This window comes from Pantherophis guttatus, chromosome 1 (assembly GCF_059756535.1).
Source record: "Pantherophis guttatus breed Tessera chromosome 1, ASM5975653v1, whole genome shotgun sequence".
In the NCBI taxonomy this organism is placed as follows: domain Eukaryota; kingdom Metazoa; phylum Chordata; class Lepidosauria; order Squamata; family Colubridae; genus Pantherophis; species Pantherophis guttatus.
In genome coordinates this window covers 113352691-113373247 of record NC_142063.1, presented here as the reverse complement: position 1 = coordinate 113373247, position 20557 = coordinate 113352691, and the positions used below count along the sequence as shown (strand labels likewise).

The window sequence follows — 20557 nt, the reverse complement described above, 5'->3', positions numbered from 1 at the left end:
TCTATCTAATTTAACTCATAGCTTGTTTCTACTGATAAAATCAAAAGCTTCACAGAAATCCACAAGGGCAACAATTTCCTGAAGGCATGTTTTACATACTTATTTATCAAATCATACAATACAAAATTGTTGAATATCCTACTCTAAACCCTGCCTGCAAATACATTGTTTCAGTGATCCAATCCTCTAATGTGTTAGCTAGAAGTTTTGTATACATCTGGCTGTGGTGTTAATCAGCCTAATTGGTCTATAATTCCCTGGAGGATTACCTTTTTTTTCCTATTGGGATCACTAGAGCTTGCATTGCAACTCCTCTTGAGGGAATTGGTGTGAGGAATTAATGTTATTAAAAAGTTAAACCAAAATAGGCTTCCACCAAACAGTATTAACTTTTAATGAATCTCCATGGGTATAATCTTCTCCTGGGGCTTTGCCTGAGACAAAGTCAGAATCAGAGGTCCAATTTCTTTTAGAGAAACCGGGGGCTAAAGAATAAAATTTGGATTAATCAGATAATTGTTCTGGGTGGGATAAGAAGCAAACAATCTATTGTAATGATTCTCCCATTCATTTTTGGATTCTCAGTTTCTCAGAAGTACTTCAATCTTCATCCAATTTGGCTTTTCAGAATAGTGGTGTGTTTTTAAAATCTATGGCAGTCAGGAGGGAGTGCTAAAGAATAATTTCATATATTTTCTTGTACTTTAGGAGATGTTTATATTCTCCTCCTTCTTTTCCCTAAGCAGCTCCATAATTACTCATGTGGAATCATTTTACTTTCCTTGCCAAATTGCTAACCATTCAACATACTGCTGTAGTCTTAAACGGAAATATCTTTTATGCAGATACAGGTTGCAGGTTTATGCAGATATAGGCTGTTTGATTTTGGTCAGTTTTCCATTCCATTATAGAATTTAGAAACTACTCCATCATCTGCATATTTGATAAAAACAAACATTGAATAATGTAAAATTTAGGATGGAGTCTTGCAGCAATGGCACTGCAATGGCACTCCTCTTTCCAGTCTGTTGAAGAACCAGCTAACTTTACTCTGCAGGGTCCTTGGCAGTGGTGGGATTCAAGTAATTTAACAACTGGTTCTCTGCCCTAATGATTTCTTCCAACAACCACTTTGCCAAACTGCTCAGAAAGTTAACAACCGGTTCTCCTGAAGTGGTACGAACTGGCTGAATCCCACACTGGTCCTTGGTGCTCTCTCATGCAAACACTGCTCTCTACTAGCACTGGTGATGTAACCTACTTGGGTAATAAAACATCTGTAAGAAAATTAGTAATTTTACTAATAGAAGATATTTCTTTACTCTTTCAACATGTTTTCCAACCCGACACAAATCCACTTAACCTGCAGCAAGCCTCTTTGCTATCCAAAATATCATGGAATTCTTTGTCAAATATTTTGCCAAAATCAAATTGCAACCATGGTGCATGTCAAGATATTGAAGAGAAATAAAATGGTGTTTTACCTTGAATGGTGGAGTTGGGGGAATGGGAGAGGATAAATGCATTATAAAAACCTACCTCTGCCTTGCTGGCTAGCAAACATCTTTGTAATTGAAGTTAGAACTTTATTGCTGGTCCCTCCATCTTTAAGAAAGAGTATATCTTTGAACAGTGATACAATTTTTCACTGGAAAAAAATATTATCTGATTCCAGCATGTTTGTAGCAGCTCTCACTTTTTTATATAAATTCCAGAGCTAAACAAATTTGTTTTACTGGTAAAGAAGCAAGATCCATTCCCACATTGGTTTAACAGACTCACTTCCTTGCAAGGCATTTGGGAGTTGTTGATAATTGCGAAGTCGTGTGCGACCCATCACGACCCCATGAACAATGTTCCTCCAGGCCTTCCTGTCCTCTATCATCCTCTGGAGTCCATTTAAGCTCACGTCTACTGCTTCAGTGACTCCATCCAGCCATCTCATTCTCTGTCGTCCCCTTCTTCTTTTACCCTCAGTCTTTCCCAGCATTAGGCTCTTCTCCAGTGAGACCTTCCTTCTCATTAGGTAGCCAATGTATTTGAGTTTCATCTTCAGGATTTGGCCTTCTAAAGAGCAGTCATGGTTGATCTCCTCATTTGGGAGTAGAAGTATGATATAACTAACAGACATGTGAAGGTTCACCAGATTTTAGTGGTAACATTATTTGAGAAGAAGCAGAATTAAAGATAATGATGGTTGGAGGTTCCTAGGAGCAATATTAAAATGAAAGATTCGTCCCTCATAACCTCACATTGCAGAAAAACAATTTTAACAATCCAAATATGTGTGAGTGGACATGCGGTGAAATGAGAACATTGTGATAATAAATTCAGGGATCATGGGAAATATGTGTAACTCTCATGCTGTGAATCTGTGTCTTTTTTTATTGCACTTGAAAATCTCCTCCAGAAAAGATGATAATTTTTAGTTTTTCAACATTAATTTTTTTGCCCATCTTCTCCAAAGTTTGGATCCTCTGTTCTTTAAGAACTTTAGAAACTCTGATAGTAATTATGACTGTGTTTATTAGCATTTAGGCTTTTAGACACATATCTTTGGACCATCTAGTGGTCACCTGCATTCTTGCAGCCCAAATCATGACTGGAACAAATATACCAAACATATTAAATGGAAAAATTACAATCATTTACGTCAGTGGTGTTTTATTGGTATAGACGTGTGTAGAGACAGACTGGAATTAACTTTAACATTAAAGTTAATGCAACTTAGTATAAGGCAGAGAAAAGCAATATAAATTAGTAAGTAACTTAACCATATGCCCAAATGGTACAGATTATAAAATCCATGAATATAATGGAAAGAATACAATAAACAATGTCCTACCAGTCAGAAAATAGAGGTTGAAACACTTATTTCATTTCCAAGCTAATAATGTTTTCATCTGCCAATCTTTGGGCTCAGTTTATCACAAAAGGGAGGTATGAGTAGAATGGGTTACTGTAAAGTTTGCAGAAAGACAAAAAGAGATTCAAGGAAAAAGAAAAACTCAGGGATGAAACCTAAAACTGCCTAATCAAGACTAGATTAGTGTCAAGATGAAAAAAAATGGAAAGCTATGGGTGGCAAGAAGCATGGTGTAGAGTACTTTGAAATTGTACATTATAATATTGCGGGCTGCTGTTTAATTTAAAATTTAATTTAAAATTTAATTTAAAATTTAATTTAAAAAACCTATATACACCATAAAAATAATTAAACCTGCACCCTTCATAACAAATTTCTGGTAGATCTAGTTTCCCTGCAGAGTGTATTTTTTTCTTAAACAGCTGCACTGTGTAACAGGATGAAATTCAACTGGAGAAGCTATTCCAATCTTATCTTGCTAAATTTCTGTTTGCCCTAAAAACTTCAAAGAAAACGAAAGTATGCAGTCTCAGAAAAGGAGACAGCATAGGGGGAAAAATGTAAAGAACTGAGACAGAACATTTGCTACTAAAATCCATGCAAAACTTAGTTCTACCGAATTTAGTGGAACTGGCTTCCAAGTTAGTATATGTGGGATTGCCTCATTCTCTAATCAGCAATAATTCCTAAAGTGAATTATTTTTACAGCCCAGTCCAAGAAAGGATGAGAGAAAAAAGTGGCAGGGAAGTGCCTGTTGGATGAATACTATATATGTTTCTCTTTTGGTTGAGTTTTGTTCTTTTGACCTGTCCCTCATTTGGCCTCTGCAGATCCCCAGGTGCAGACACTGCTGGGTGAATTTTCATTTCAGCCAATCCACCTCCCCCCTTGCTCTTTTATAGTTCCAGTTCTTCCGCCCTTCTGTTTTTACCAGCAGTAGCAGCTTGTTGGTGCAGCATTTGTTAATTTGGCCACTACAACCATGTGGTGGGGTTGTAGTGGCTCTCTAGGTTTAATAATCCTGGTGATTCTTGGGTTATGTCACGGGCAAGCAGACTTCTGGAAAGCTAGCACAGAAGCCATTCAGTATCGCTATAACTGCAGAGACCATGGTTTGCAATTGCTTGTCTACCCCCGTCATGGCCAAGAGGTCCGCTTTAAAGTTGTGGGTAAGGAAATAGTCTGTTTTCCTGCAAAATACTAAATTGGAGTTGTAACATGTTTTGTAACAAGAGGACACTTGGGGCTGTTAGGGGACTTTATGCTTACAACACATAGTAATCCTTTTTAGGGTGAGTGTGGTGGCTACTTCTATATGCTCTCTATTACTGAGCAAAAGGAAGTTAGACAATTTTCTTCCTGTGAGTGAAGAGTTGATATTAAGTTGATTCAGAATATATAATTGCCATTTCTACAAGTTAGAATAGATGTAGGCTTTCCTAACAACTTCTGCTGGCATTCTAGGAGGGAGAGACATGTTGATCTAAAGAAGCCAGCAATCAGAAGGAGCCTGGCAACACTTTTTCCAACTAACAAACTTTATTAAAAAGCATCACCTTAAGCCTTCTTTCACCTCCCATATTTTATTCTCAGTTATTTATTGGCCAGGGTCACCAAAGAGTATTGTGGTTAGAGGGATTTAAACCCACATTGCTCTGGGTCTTATGTGACATGCTAATTGCCCTACAATTAGTGAATTTGTAGGGCAATTAGCATGAAATTATAGTGAAAAGAGCAAGGGGGAAAACGAGCTATTGGCAATCCATGGTTCACAAGCAGCTTCCTTCTAACATAGTTTTGGCTAGATAATCTGGTGTAAAATATTTAATAGGGACAGGAAATCTTACAAGGAAATTAGAGCACTAGGAAAGATTAGCAACTTGTAGGAGTGTGTAAGAAATAATTCCACAATCCTTGGGGAGTGAAATTGGAGGTTTAGAAATGCAAAGCCAGGAAAGCTATTCACAAGTCTTGGCTTTTAAAATGAAGCTGCTTGCTATTACTTGCTAAAGTTTCTGTAGTTTCTTTCTGGATATATTTTAATCTAGCATCCAATTCTTGTAGAATTTGTTTTCAGATAAACCTCTCCTATAAGAATGTCAGCTCAGAGCCTATGCCTTGATTCACATATTGTAAACTTGGGTTATCTAAATGAGGTTTAATAAATAAACTATAATTGGTCAGTCCCTACAATGAACTACAGTATGATTTACAAATCATCATGGCTGGAATTAGCCATAGGACCAAACAAACTAATTTGTGACTATTGTAGCCTCCTCTTTCTGGGAGGTAACTTCAACACCCAGAATTCTCTAGCCGGTATGGTTATTGGAGAGAATTCTGCAAATTGTAGTACAAAGTTAGTTTTTGTTTAACTGTACTGTAGAGGAAGCTCAAAAGAATTATGGAATCTATGACAAATACAAATTACAGAAATTAAATTCTTTAATCTGTTGCAGGAAAAAGTTTATTGTGCACGGTTTAAACAGTCCAAAGACAAGAAAAGGGTCTGAACAATGATGGCTGCTTTCGGCCAGATATTTATACAGTATAAAGGCAAAGTTATTACGAAGAGTGAGACATTTCACCCTTTAATCTATCTCTAAGAAAGACATAACAGTCCCTTTCCCACAGGCTCAGGTTCTCAGCTCCGGAGCTCAAGACATAATAAAAGAGGAGATAAGGGGCTCAAAGGCGCCTCAAGAGCAGTAAAGAGGACAGTAAGGGAAGCAGTATTTCTTCTCTAGGATATACATGACATTTGAGGTGTAATAAACATTAAACAACAGGATGTATCTGTTTAGGGTCAGTTTGCCCTTTTACAATTCTGTACCTACGTCAAATACCGTTTGTCATCTCAGCACCTTGGCACGGAAGAGACACTTCTGTCCTGACCAAAGATTTGGATTTCTAATATTTGAGTTTTATCCCAATATCGAATCTTAGCCTGGCTCAAATCTGCTTCTAGCTTTTATATCTCTTCAGTAATGGTGGGGTGTTGTTATGAAGACCATGTAAGTAATCCAAAGAACACATATTTGCAGAGCCTATTAGTGCTACTGCCTTTGGAATCTTTTTGGATAAATAGCCTTTGGTAGTTAATGATTTAATTTTTGTCAACAGATGAATCTGGGAAAATCTTTGAAGTTGCCAATTGTCCCATCTGTCGTCACTTGATCATGTCAGATAATAGGACAGTTGCCTTCTTTGCTGGCTATGGTGGTTGCGGTGTAATAAAGAAGGTGAGGCTTCGCTGGAAAATGCTGGGTGGGGGGAGGGGAGCTGTAGACATATGTATTGTATTTCAGAATTTCTACTTAGAAGAGTTTTTCCCAATCTTCCCATCAGATATTTTAGGCTTAAATTTGCAACAACCGAAAACAATGTTGGCTAGAAATAAGAATTGCCGCCCCAAATGTCAGCAAGGCCCCAGGCTGGGAAAGGCAGAAATATAATTTATGTAGACACCTGCATTCCCCCCCCCCCAGCAAATTCAAGGGCAATGCAAAAAGCACAGGGAATGGTTTTTGAAGCACAGAAGCTAGAGTTGCTACCAAACTAAACAGACAAGCAGGGCTTGAGTCCTTTCTAAGAAACTAAAGGGAGAAAACATATCAGACAACCCCCTCCCTAATTAACATCACGGTAAAGTGGGGAATTCTGTTACTACAGTGTTGTATTTTTAGCCCTACGTAGAAGTAGTTTCTTAGTCTGCCCTACCCTATAGGGCTTACAGGTCACCTACAGGCTCCCTTTATTCACATATTACAAAGACGAACAAGTTCTGTTAAAAAAAAAATGGAAGGGAAATTCCATACTTACAAACTACCGTGATTTGGAAATCCTAATCCTAAAAGATGGGAGAGGTCCTTGCCAATTTTACTGTTAAAATATTTTCTGAAGCATAGCAATTAATGTAAAAAAAGATTTAGATAAAACTTAAGGACCCATAATATATATTTATTCACATACATACAAAGCATATATATATCTCTCTCTCTCTGACTCTATCTACTAAAAGCTTATATTGTAACATTTTGGATTAACGTTTTTCTAGGATGGCATACATCAGTTGAAAGTCCATTTAGAGGAACTAACAAACAACCGAACAGTAGCTGCTCATGACATCAACATGATCTGCCCCAATGTCAAAACCCCAGAGAACAACATGCGCCATGTGAACCAGCCTCAACCTGTTCTAGTGCACACAGTAGGGTCTCACCTAGCTCAGGTGCACCCTGGGCAGTCCCAGCCTGGTGGTCTTCTCCCACACCAGCCCAGTCAACTGCGTCCAGGGCAATCTCACACTGGTCAACTTCTCCCACTCCTGCCTGGCCAAGTATACCCAGGACAGGTGCCCCCAGGAGAGTCTCAGCCTAGTCTCGTGCGCCCCATCCATCCAGGACAGTTGCGCCCAGGAGAGTCCCAGCCAGGCCTAGTGCCTCCCATCTATCCAGGACAGGTTCGCCCAGGAGAGTCCCAGCCAGGCCTAGTGCCTCCCATCTATCCAGGACAGGTTCGCCCAGGAGAGTCCCAGCCAGGCCTAGTGCCTCCCATCTATCCAGGACAGGTTCGCCCAGGAGAGTCTCAGCCAGGCCTAGTGCCTCCCATCTATCCAGGACAGGTTCGCCCAGGAGAGTCCCAGCCAGGCCTAGTGCCTCCCATCTATCCAGGACAGGTTCGCCCAGGAGAGTCACAACCTGGCCTAGTGCGTCCCATCCAGCCAGGACAGGTTCGCCCAGGACAGTCCCAACCCGGCCTAGTACGCCCCATCCAGCCAGGCCAGGTTCGCCCAGGAGAGTCTCAGCCCGGCCTAGTGCCTCCCATCCATCCAGGACAGGTTCGCCCAGGAGAGTCTCAGCCCGGCCTAGTGCCTCCCATCCATCCAGGACAGGTTCGCCCAGGAGAGTCTCAGCCCGGCCTAGTGCCTCCCATCCAGCCAGGACAGGTTCGCCCAGGACAGTCCCAACCCGGCCTAGTGCCTCCCATCCAGCCAGGACAGGTTCGCCCAGGAGAGTCTCAGCCCGGCCTAGTACGCCCCATCCATCCAGGACAGGTTCGCCCAGGAGGGTCTCAGCCCGGCCTACTGCGCCCCATCAAGCCAGGCCAGGTTCGCCCAGGAGAGTCTCAGCCCCGCCTAGTGCCTCCCATCCATCCAGGACAGGTTCGCCCAGGAGAGTCTCAGCCCGGCATAGTGCCTCCCATCCATCCAGGACAGGTTCGCCCAGGACAGTCCCAACCCGGCCTAGTGCCTCCCATCCAGCCAGGACAGGTTCGCCCAGGAGAGTCCCAGCCAGGCCTAGTGCCTCCCATCTATCCAGGACAGGTTCGCCCAGGAGAGTCCCAGCCAGGCCTAGTGCCTCCCATCTATCCAGGACAGGTTCGCCCAGGAGAGTCTCAGCCAGGCCTAGTGCCTCCCATCTATCCAGGACAGGTTCGCCCAGGAGAGTCCCAGCCAGGCCTAGTGCCTCCCATCTATCCAGGACAGGTTCGCCCAGGAGAGTCCCAGCCAGGCCTAGTGCCTCCCATCTATCCAGGACAGGTTCGCCCAGGAGAGTCTCAGCCAGGCCTAGTGCCTCCCATCTATCCAGGACAAGTTCGCCCAGGAGAGTCCCAGCCAGGCCTAGTGCCTCCCATCTATCCAGGACAGGTTCGCCCAGGACAGTCACAACCTGGCCTAGTGCGTCCCATCCAGCCAGGACAGGTTCGCCCAGGACAGTCCCAACCCGGCCTAGTACGCCCCATCCAGCCAGGCCAGGTTCGCCCAGGAGAGTCTCAGCCCGGCCTAGTGCCTCCCATCCATCCAGGACAGGTTCGCCCAGGAGAGTCTCAGCCCGGCCTAGTGCCTCCCATCCATCCAGGACAGGTTCGCCCAGGAGAGTCTCAGCCCGGCCTAGTGCCTCCCATCCATCCAGGACAGGTTCGCCCAGGAGAGTCTCAGCCCGGCCTAGTGCCTCCCATCCATCCAGGACAGGTTCGCCCAGGAGAGTCTCAGCCCGGCCTAGTGCCTCCCATCCAGCCAGGACAGGTTCGCCCAGGACAGTCCCAACCCGGAGTAGTGCCTCCCATCCAGCCAGGACAGGTTCGCCCAGGAGAGTCTCAGCCCGGCCTAGTACGCCCCATCCATCCAGGCCAGGTTCGCCCAGGAGGGTCTCAGCCCGGCCTAGTGCGCCCCATCAAGCCAGGCCAGGTTCGCCCAGGAGAGTCTCAGCCCCGCCTAGTGCCTCCCATCCATCCAGGACAGGTTCGCCCAGGAGAGTCTCAGCCCGGCATAGTGCCTCCCATCCATCCAGGACAGGTTCGCCCAGGACAGTCCCAACCCGGCCTAGTGCCTCCCATCCAGCCAGGCCAGGTTCGCCCAGGAGAGGCTCAGCCCGGCCTAGTACGCCCCATCCATCCAGGCCAGGTTCGCCCAGGAGAGTCTCAGCCCGGCCTAGTGCCTCCCATCCATCCAGGACAGGTTCGCCCAGGACAGTCCCAACCCGGCCTAGTGCCTCCCATCCAGCCAGGACAGGTTCGCCCAGGAGAGGCTCAGCCCGGCCTAGTACGCCCCATCCATCCAGGCCAGGTTCGCCCAGGAGAGTCTCAGCCCGGCCTAGTGCCTCCCATCCAGCCAGGACAGGTTCGCCCAGGACAGTCTCAGCCCGGCCTAGTGCGCCCCATCAAGCCAGGCCAGGTTCGCCCAGGAGAGTCTCAGCCCGGCCTAGTGCCTCCCATCCAGCCAGGACAGGTTCGCCCAGGACAGTCCCAACCCGGCCTAGTGCCTCCCATCCAGCCAGGACAGGTTCGCCCAGGAGAGTCTCAGCCCGGCCTAGTGCCTCCCATCCATCCAGGACAGGTTCGCCCAGGAGAGTCTCAGCCCGGCCTAGTGCCTCCCATCCAGCCAGGACAGGTTCCCCCAGGAGAGTCTCAGCCCGGCCTAGTGCCTCCCATCCAGCCAGGACAGGTTCGCCCTGGACAGTCCCAACCCGGCCTAGTGCCTCCCATCCAGCCAGGACAGGTTCGCCCAGGAGAGGCTCAGCCCGGCCTAGTACGCCCCATCCATCCAGGCCAGGTTCGCCCAGGAGAGTCTCAGCCCGGCCTAGTGCCTCCCATCCATCCAGGACAGGTTCGCCCAGGAGAGTCTCAGCCCGGCCTAGTGCCTCCCATCCATCCAGGCCAGGTTCGCCCAGGAGAGTCTCAGCCCGGCCTAGTGCCTCCCATCCATCCAGGACAGGTTCGCCCAGGAGAGTCTCAGCCCGGCCTAGTGCCTCCCATCCAGCCAGGACAGGTTCGCCCAGGAGAGGCTCAGCCCGGCCTAGTACGCCCCATCCATCCAGGCCAGGTTCGCCCAGGAGAGTCTCAGCCCGGCCTAGTGCCTCCCATCCATCCAGGACAGGTTCGCCCAGGACAGTCCCAACCCGGCCTAGTGCCTCCCATCCAGCCAGGACAGGTTCGCCCAGGAGAGGCTCAGCCCGGCCTAGTACGCCCCATCCATCCAGGCCAGGTTCGCCCAGGAGAGTCTCAGCCCGGCCTAGTGCCTCCCATCCAGCCAGGACAGGTTCGCCCAGGACAGTCCCAACCCGGCCTAGTGCCTCCCATCCAGCCAGGACAGGTTCGCCCAGGAGAGTCTCAGCCCGGCCTAGTGCCTCCCATCCATCCAGGACAGGTTCGCCCAGGAGAGTCTCAGCCCGGCCTAGTGCCTCCCATCCAGCCAGGACAGGTTCCCCCAGGAGAGTCTCAGCCCGGCCTAGTGCCTCCCATCCAGCCAGGACAGGTTCGCCCTGGACAGTCCCAACCCGGCCTAGTGCCTCCCATCCAGCCAGGACAGGTTCGCCCAGGAGAGGCTCAGCCCGGCCTAGTACGCCCCATCCATCCAGGCCAGGTTCGCCCAGGAGAGTCTCAGCCCGGCCTAGTGCCTCCCATCCATCCAGGACAGGTTCGCCCAGGAGAGTCTCAGCCCGGCCTAGTGCCTCCCATCCATCCAGGCCAGGTTCGCCCAGGAGAGTCTCAGCCCGGCCTAGTGCCTCCCATCCATCCAGGACAGGTTCGCCCAGGAGAGTCTCAGCCCGGCCTAGTGCCTCCCATCCAGCCAGGACAGGTTCGCCCAGGAGAGTCTCAGCCCGGCCTAGTGCCTCCCATCCAGCCAGGACAGGTTCGCCCGGGAGAGTCTCAGCCCAGCCTAGTGCGCCCCATCCATCCAGGACAGGTTCGCCCAGGAGAGTCTCAGCCCGGCCTAGTGCGCCCCATCAAGCCAGGCCAGGTTCGCCCAGGAGAGGCTCAGCCCGGCCTAGTGCCTCCCATCCAGCCAGGCCAGGTTCGCCCAGGAGAGTCTCAGCCCGGCCTAGTGCCTCCTATCTATCCAGGCCAGGTTCGCCCAGGAGAGGCTCAGCCCGGCCTAGTGCCTCCCATCCAGCCAGGACAGGTTCGCCCAGGAGAGTCTCAGCCCGGCCTAGTGCCTCCTATCTATCCAGGCCAGGTTCGCCCAGGAGAGTCTCAGCCCGGCCTAGTGCCTCCCATCCAGCCAGGACAGGTTCGCCCAGGAGAGTCTCAGCCCGGCCTAGTGCCTCCCATCCAGCCAGGACAGGTTCGCCCAGGAGAGTCTCAGCCCGGCCTAGTGCCTCCCATCCAGCCAGGACAGGTTCGCCCAGGAGAGGCTCAGCCCAGCCTAGTGCGCCCCATCCATCCAGGCCAGGTTCGCCCAGGAGAGTCTCAGCCCGGCCTAGTGCCTCCCATCCAGCCAGGCCAGGTTCGCCCAGGAGAGTCTCAGCCCGCCCTAGTCCCTCCCATCCAGCCAGGACAGGTTCGCCCAGGAGAGTCTCAGCCCAGCCTAGTGCGCCCCATCCAGCCAGGACAGGTTCGCCCAGGAGAGTCTCAGCCCGGCCTAGTGCGCCCCATCAAGCCAGGCCAGGTTCGCCCAGGAGAGGCTCAGCCCGGCCTAGTGCCTCCCATCCAGCCAGGCCAGGTTCGCCCAGGAGAGTCTCAGCCCAGCCTAGTGCGCCCCATCCATCAAGGCCAGGTTCACCCAGGAGAGTCTCAGCCCGGCCTAGTGCGCCCCATCAAGCCAGGCCAGGTTCGCCCAGGAGAGTCTCAGCCCGGCCTAGTGCCTCCCATCCAGCCAGGACAGGTTCGCCCAGGAGAGTCTCAGCCCGGCCTAGTGCCTCCCATCCAGCCAGGACAGGTTCGCCCAGGAGAGTCTCAGCCCGGCCTAGTGCCTCCCATCCAGCCAGGACAGGTTCGCCCAGGAGAGTCTCAGCCCGGCCTAGTGCCTCCCATCCAGCCAGGACAGGTTCGCCCAGGAGAGTCTCAGCCCGGCCTAGTGCGCCCCATCCAGCCAGGACAGGTTCGCCCAGGAGAGTCTCAGCCCAGCCTAGTGCACCCCATCCATCCCGGCCAGGTTCGCCCAGGAGAGTCTCAGCCCGGCCTAGTGCGTCCCATCAAGCCAGGCCAGGTTCGCCCAGGAGAGGCTCAGCCCGGCCTAGTGCCTCCCATCCAGCCAGGACAGGTTCGCCCAGGAGAGGCTCAGCCCGGCCTAGTGCCTCCCATCAAGCCAGGCCAGGTTCGCCCAGGAGAGGCTCAGCCCGGCCTAGTGCCTCCCATCCAGCCAGGCCAGGTTCGCCCAGGAGAGTCTCAGCCTGCCCTAGTGCCTCCCATCTATCCAGGACAGGTTCGCCCAGGAGAGTCCCAGCCAGGCCTAGTGCGTCCCTTCCAGCCAGGACAGGTGCTCCTAGGTGAGTCCCAGCCTGGCTTCGTGCACCCAGTTCAGCCCGGACATGTGCACCCACTCCAGACTGGTCTAGTGCATCCAGTTGTGTCACAACCTGGCTTAGTGCGTCCAGGGCAGTTTCAGCCAGGCCTGGTGTATCCAGGCGAATCGCAACCTGGCCAGCTTCTTCCACTTCAGCCTGACCATTTTCGTCCTGGTGAGCCCTTTCCTGGGCATGTGCATCCTATGGTCATCCAGTCTAGCCTAGGTATGTGGATTTTCTTAATACTTAAATTTTTGTTATTGCCAGTTTCATACATGTACAATATGGAGTATATATGATCACTCAATAAATGTAACTTTGGTTTCTCGCTTTATGTTTTTAATTTTTGAACGTGCAGATCTTATCATATGGTGAGAAAGAAATGGATATATAGGCATTCTTGCTCTATATTGCTTTTGTAGTTCTGCTTTTTCTTATTTATATACTACTAAATACTGTGTGTCTGTTACCTTTAACTGGGTGAAACGGTGCCTCATAGGCCAAAATGTTTTCAACCAAATTACCTCAAATGGGCTAACTTGTAGAATGCATTCAAAATCTGGGACCCATGACACCTGTCAAATTGAAATCTGGCAGGTTTTATAAAACAATTTAGGACATAAAAATTATCGAAGTATTTTATGACTTAATACAAAACATCATGAAACATTTCATATGTCAGCTCCTGATGTTTGACTCCTATACAGTTCACCAGTACACTTTCCATGGAGATACTTTAAGAATTCTTGATGTCCATTGGAAACTCTTCTATTTTTGAAGGCATTGAGGAATCCAGTAAGGAAATATCTCTGAAATGACCTAACAGGTCACATGTGAGGTCTAGTTGTCTTTATATTTAGGTATAAAGCCCTTCCAGTTTTCAGTTTCTTGTGTATTTCTGCCCTTCTCCCTTTGTTCCTTGAATCACAAGAGTTTGTGATGCTAAGCTCAAACCAGACAAAAACATTATGGTTTATTATGATACATGCATCTAATCATTAAGGGCTAATTTTTCTATTTTCTAAACAATGTAATTTCTCTTACTTCCAGGTCGTCCTCTAACTCAGCAGCAATGCCAAGTTTCTTCTGGGAGAATACCCTGTGCAGATGTACAAGGACCAACAGCTTGTCATCAGACTGGATGCTGTTATGATGCTAGTGATCAGGTGACTCCATGCTACTATGGCAACACAGGTAAAAAGTAAAAAAAAAAATACTTAATGCTGAGCCTAGGGTCCAGCCATTGCTGAGCCATTGCTGTACTTTGAAAGTAAAATGTCTTGCTTGCTCTCAGCCAATAACTAGGAACACTGCTGAGACAGTTTTTTTTTCTTATCCACATTCTTTTCAGCATTTTATCAAATAAGATCATTTTCATAAAAAGAGGGTTTATATGCAATAGTCAGACCTTGTGCGAATTTCAGTTTTAAGGTTTTCCATATTGTTTAGGATTTTTTGTTCGATTTTTTTTATCCCTCCTTTTTTTCCATATACAACTCCAAGTGGCAAACTTATTCGTACTCCTTTCTCCTATCACAATAACAACAACTCTGTAAGGTGAGTTAGGCTGAGACATTATCCAGCTGGTTTTTCATGCCTAAAGCAGGACTAGAATTCACTATCTTCTGTTTCTAGGCCAGCACCTTAACTGCTGCACCAAACTATAGTGGAACATCAAGCTGTTCATCGGGACAACTTTCCAAGTTTTCCTCCAACATGGTCAATAACTCTAGAAATTATTCACTGGGCCCTTTGCAGATTATACATTGATTCATATTGGTGAAGCTTATTCTAGATACACTTTAATTTTAATGTGAGAAGCATCAAAGCAGCTGAGCAATAGATTTTCTGCTCCCAGTCTGATAAAACTGGGCGAGAGAACTATCACTTCTGCCTTTTCCTGAAAATAAACAAACACACCCATCCACCCCAAGTGTTCTTGATCTGTTTGGCTTGTAATCTCTGCACTTTGTGTCTTGTAGTCACTGTTCAGTGCCTTCGAGATGGCTACTTCATTTTGGTAATCTCCAGGGATATGCTGGATTATCCGATCATTCTGGAGAGTGTCAAACTCTCCTATGCCCAAGCAGGTTGCAGTCCAGTCAGGAAGACAGAATCTTTCCTGGTCTTCCGCTTTCCTCTCACACAGTGTGGCACAACTGTCCAGGTGAGGATGCTGTCTAGGCAAGTGCTAATCTATCTGGATCTTGAAGGATCTTTGATTTAATTACTAGACCATATAAAAATGCCTGTGTTTGTTGTCCTTCTAGGTGACTGGTGGCAAATTGATATACGAAAACCAGCTGGTTTCTGGCCTTGACATCCTAAAAGGTCCAGATGGCTCTATTACACGAGATAGTACCTTCATGTATGTTCAATTTGCCATGTACCGATGAGATAGTTCTCCCTTTAGTTTTAAGATATGGATATTTTTAGTCTTCTAAATTAAGTTTTACAGATTTATGTAGTTTAGCTTTTGATTTATGTAGTTATTTTTCCAGATTATTGAGTACATTAGCTGATTAGAATGGGAATGGAAGTCCAATTGTAGAAGGCTCCCCACTTTTGGCATAGATTGGTTGCGCATCATTTGTAAACTAAGGTCCATCTTCTATAGCACTTTTTTTCAAAGTATCCAACAGTTAAGCGCAGCTTGATTCACATTTGTTTAGACTGCCATAAATAATCATGTTATAACCGAGGTTTGTTAACTCAAAACCTTAGAAAAGATAGCTATCTACTAAAAGTAAGATTAATTTTGAACATTTTACTCAAAACAAATGATTTACAGGAAAGTCTCTTCTATCTTGTACATGTAGGCTTCATGCTCGTTGTATCTACAATGCTACTGATTTCCTGCCACTTCAGGTTGAAGTGTTCTCACCTCCCAGCCCAGCTCCAATTTTCCAAGTGGGACCTCTCCGGCTTGAGCTGCGAATTGCCACAGGTACATATGCCTTAATGTCTGATATCAAGACAGCTGTGCATCTCCTTGCCTTGAAAAACCATACAGCCATATTTTGCCTCTTGTCCCCAGATTCGAGCTATACCTCATACTACTCAGATACACAGTATCCTATTGTGAAGATCCTGAGAGAGCCTGTGCATGTAGAGATTCGCATCCTACAGAGACTGGACCCATCCCTAGTTCTGGTTCTCCATGACTGCTGGGCTACTCCAAATTCAAATCCCCTTGAGCAATTACAGTGGCCAATCCTAGTAGATGGGTAAGTAAATAAAAAAAAAGAAAAATGCTAATTCTCATAGCACTGGGTGGTTTCAATGGCAATATTTTACTCACTTTATTTAAAACAAGTTTATACAGCCATCCACTTTAATCAGCGTGACTCTGGGTGGCTTACAGAAAATTCTGTAAAATCTGGTTAAACCAATTAATGATGATGGAATAATAAAATGTAGATCCAAACGGAAATGAAACCATTATATAATTGGGCCTTCAACACATCATGATCCCAAGGCTGGGAGAAAGAGCCACATCTTGATAGCCTTTCTAATGCGTCTTCTTCCCAGGTGCCCATTTGAAGGAGACAACTACAGAACCGAGCTGGTACCCATGGGACCTGTTACATCAGAGCTTCCCTTTCCTAACCACTACCAGCGTTTCATCATTTACACCTTCACATTTGTGGATTCTGCCCCTCAAATGGTGCTAGATGGTTTGGTAAGATGATAAGCAAAATACTTCTTTTTGCATTCAGTTTTTCCAATTAAATTATCTTCTAAGAGAGTAGGGGACAATGTGCACAGTATGCTACTTGAATATAAAGGGGAAAAATCTAGTAACTACTTTTCCTAAGAAAATGGTGTGGTCAGGTTTTTAATACTAGTACAGATCACACATGTTGCTAAGGAGCAGGTCTGAAACAAATCTCTGGAGGGCATTAACCTGGATTTTTAATGGGCATTTTGAGGTGAGACCAATATATTTATTTGTAGTCATCTTTTTTTACAAATCTGTTTAAGAAATCTTGTTTCCTGAATACTTGTATCTAATAAACTGCTTATGGAAGCTGTGTATATCTTATATCTAAAGAGAGATGGATAAAATATACAATACCTTAACTGTTAGGGCACTGCCCATTGCTTGCTTATTTGGGTAAATAAAGGAGACTGAAAATGTCTTTTTTAGTAAGGCATTAATGAGTACATATTTTGGAGATATATCTTAATAGAAGTTATAATCTTGTGTGAGTTGAAATTAACTAAAATTAGACCTGGCAAGATTGAAATTGGTCTACTCTGTTAACAGACTCATGCTATCTCTTTTCTAGGTGTACCTCTTCTGCAGCGTATCTGTTTGCCATCCTTCCGATCATGATTCCTGCAGAGTTGCATGTCAAATGCCAGTGACTTCAAGTAAGTTAGAATGCTTCACTGCCACAGTTTTAAAGGACTTTTCTCCCTCTACTTAGGTGTTCATGAGGCACATAATATATAAAAATAGTTAACATCAACATATCTTGGAATGCATGAAGAAATCAAACATGATCTAGGTTAAGGAAGGATTTTTGAAATCATTTTCAATAGTTTAGCATTGCCCATAAACCTGACTAGCTCACTGCTTATCCATAAACTTGTATGAGCAAGGAAGACCATAAGAAGCACTTGTCCCTTTCTACTCTGCCTTGATCAAACCCCAATTGGAATGCTGTGTTCACCTCTGGACATTGCAGTATATAAAATAGACATTGATACATTGGAGCAAGTTCATAGGATGACTATAAGGTGGCAAGGGGATTGACAAACAGCCCCATGAGAAATAGCTAGAGGAGGTAGTATATTTTGCCTGCAGAAGAGAAGACTGAGGGGAGAAATGGTAGTAGTTTTCAGATATACACTGGAGGAAGTATACTTGTTCTCTTTCACCCCACAGGCAGAGGGCAATGCACGAATCAGAGGGAGATAGATTCAGGTGGTTAAATATTAAGAAGAATTTCCTGATGGTGTTCATGATGTGACATATCACTCTTTACTGGAGGTTTTCAAATAGAAGATACATAGTCACATGTCCAAAATGTTTAGCAGTTCCTCCATTGAAGAAGTTAGACTAAATAAAGTTTTAAGGGCTCTTCCAACATTGATTAGGTGCAGTTTAAGTTAAAAAGCACTGGTTCTGAAACAAGTTCTTGAGAAACTCTACTTGTTTGTCTCCATTCGACATATTACTAATTAGTTTTGTGTTTTGTTTTGCCTGTTTGCAATATGTAAAAGAACAAAGCCTTTGATCTCATTGCCACTAAATTGTATTTTTCTTACCAGTTTTGCCACAGGCTTTTAGAAAATCCAAATATTGAACATGAGCAAGGTTATTTTTATTCACTTGGCGGTTATTCTAAAAAAATGAAATATTGGTAAAGCAGTATTTAGCATTGTAAAATCATGCAGATTTTTCTTTAGTAGGGCTTATGCCTCTGTGTGCCTCAATTCTTTTTCATTGAATAGTGTTTTCACCAGTTTGCCTGATTAAAATTAAGCTTATTAATTTATAATTTCTTGATTATCCCATGGATTCTTTTTTAAAAAAATATTTGTATATGTTTAAGTGATTATGTAAATAATTAAAAAATATTTTCATCCTACCTTTATTGTTTTTTTATTAATAACTCAAGGCAGCAAACATATCTAATGCCCATTCCTCCTCTTATTTTCCTCATAACTCTGTGAGGTGAATTGAGCTGAGAGAGTGGTCTTTTGAACTTTTCTTTCACCAATCCCCTATTATTATTTTTTTAGAACTTTCCCCTTTAGTAATTAAATTGCAATCTGCTGGGAATTTATCATTTCTATGTATCTTATTGGAGATCTTGTCCTGTGTCTTAGGAGGCCGTCGGTTTTTGAAGGAGGAGAATGAGACAGAATCCTTGGATTTAGTAAGCACTTATGGAGCTGTAATTTTTCAAGAAAGTATTCATGAGAAACAAGTCGAGTGGAAGAATGGTAAGTAATTACAATAATAAAGAGCCAGGAATTAAAGTAATATATTTAACATACTTCATATTTTCCTTAAAACACCAATCTCGGATTACTACATTCCTGTATAAAGTGAATGCTTGATATGCATAGTCATTTAAATAGGAATATTTATAAGTGGATTGGTAAATAGGCACCAGCTGACAATTACTGCCTTTAATATTCCAGAATGTACTGACAGTCCTGAAGCTGTTGCATTATTATTACAGAAAAATCCAAGCTGTAAACTTCCTCTTCCCCCTCATTCTTTTTACCCCAAGCTGGGGTAATGCTGATAGAATTTGCTAATAATTTGGATCTCAAGCCACTGTATATTCTATAATAGAATATGTTATGTAAAGATTAAGTAAGGAAGCTTTCATAAGAAATATGGACATTATTATATTTTATTCAGTGCTATTTCTGTGGCCCCTACAGAATAATAATTATACAGCAAGAAAAATGTTTTTCAATAGCTTGGCCAAGTGACAACTGCTTTGTGAGATGACAATAGGTGAGTTACAAACTGTTTTCTCTTATCCACAGATGTGAACTCCAGTGAAGACCTGACTCTGGTGCTTTTGGTGGTATTACCTATCATTGGGATTATCCTATTTATTGCTGTGCTAGTGCTCTGGAAGAAAAGAAGCAGGATTACAAAGTTCTAAATTTGTTATACAGAAAATATATAAATAAAGCTATACCCAATAGCTTATAAAGTGTCTCTTGATATTTCAGTTCTTCGTTGACTAGATAGAAAATCTGCCATTGATTACTTCCAGTAATAATTCAGTTCTTATGTAGATGTTAGATATCTTCACATTGCTACAATTATGAATGCAAGAAACCCATTTTTGATATCAAAATTCATGCTTCACTCCCTTTTTTATCATATGGATCCTTTTAAAAACTATGCCCTTACGCAAATACTGCATGTACAAAGAGAAAGAATGTCTCTTATTTCAAACAGATTCCTGCATGAGGTCCTCTAAGCTTATTGCCAGGGCCTCAATATTGCTTCAAGAGGAGGGATGACATTAAAAGCACCAGCTATATTAAATGAAGCAAACGAGAGATTCTAGAAAGTGCTTCTAGGAATTATTAAGGAGTTTCTGAGAAATAAAGACGGAATGAGTTATTGCTGGTAATAATTCATGTGTTATATGAATTGCAGATTTGTAAACATGGCCCTGAGATGATCTGCACAAATGCAACAATGGGAGGAGGGGAGCAACACATATTTAGGGGGGTGGGATGTCTGGTAGCAAAACAATACTTACTTTTCCACGTTTTCCAGCTGACCCATTTTTTATATCTTTCAAAATACCTTCTGAACTTCATCACCAGAAGTGGATGGAAAAACCAGAGTTTGCCCTATCTTTGCTGCCATTGATGTTGCATGGGGATACTTAACGTTTTATTTGGAACTTATTTCAGCTCCAATTACTATATTCATGACTTGCAGCAGAGATGGGCCTTAATTGTTGGAAACCCCCTTTGTCTACACCATTACATTTTTGTTTTCTGATACAGAATAAAAAAATATCAATGCAAAAATATAGGCTAGCCTAATGTTTTTAAAATGACAAAAACCTACAGGCAGGGTTTTGTCCTAGAGAATGAATTTGGGTGCATACCCTACCTGCAAGAATAAAACTAGGATTTCATTGGGGTTCAAGTTGATGAGAAATTGATACTGTAGGCCACTTTTAATCTACCTCAATATAATGGTAACTGCATACCACTTTATAAAGTCATCTCTCTCTTTTTTGCCATAGAGACAATTTTTGACTCCTAGCTGTTTTCTTGGCAAGGTTTTTCAAAAGTGGTTTGTCCTTGCCTACTTCCTAGGGTTGAGAGAGAGAGGAACTGGACCAAGGTCACCCAGCTGGCTTTGTACTGAATAAGTAGTGAAAGGAGGGAAAAATTGTAGTGGGGGGGATCAAACAAAATTGAGACTGCATCCTCCCCTCCTCAGTCTTTTGGATATGA

General features: G+C 44.9%; 1 protein-coding gene across 32 annotated transcripts; it reads left to right on the top strand.

Moving 5' to 3' along the window:
• The first annotated feature begins 3796 nt into the window (after window positions 1-3796).
• ZP1 (zona pellucida glycoprotein 1) lies at window positions 3797-19250 on the top strand. Of its 32 annotated transcripts, none has more exons than XM_087881481.1 (14): window positions 3797-4036; window positions 5991-6109; window positions 6925-8517; window positions 8842-8895; window positions 9058-12820; window positions 13646-13789; window positions 14578-14762; window positions 14866-14963; window positions 15415-15542; window positions 15633-15822; window positions 16127-16277; window positions 16888-16972; window positions 18437-18553; window positions 19112-19250. In XM_087881481.1, the coding sequence occupies exons 1-14, from the start codon at window positions 3850-3852 to the stop codon at window positions 19231-19233; spliced, it is 6936 nt and encodes a 2311-aa protein (XP_087737607.1). In that variant the 5' UTR covers window positions 3797-3849; the 3' UTR covers window positions 19234-19250. The 32 variants fall into 32 exon arrangements, with proteins under 32 accessions (XP_087737607.1, XP_087737604.1, XP_087737597.1 ...); XM_087881478.1 differs by having other exon boundaries at window positions 8950-12820; XM_087881471.1 differs by having other exon boundaries at window positions 6925-9327; window positions 9436-9489; window positions 9544-12820.
• The last annotated feature ends 1307 nt before the right edge of the window (window positions 19251-20557 follow it).

Coding starts and splice junctions, on each gene's coding strand:
- ZP1 (XM_087881452.1), top strand. CDS start 3,850: ATGTGGTGGGGTTGTAGTGGCTCTCTAGGTTTAATAATCCTGGTGATT. Junction 12,821..13,645: donor GGTCATCCAGTCTAGCCTAG/GTATGTGGATTT, acceptor TCTTACTTCCAG/GTCGTCCTCTAACTCAGCAG. Junction 13,790..14,577: donor ATGCTACTATGGCAACACAG/GTAAAAAGTAAA, acceptor TGTGTCTTGTAG/TCACTGTTCAGTGCCTTCGA.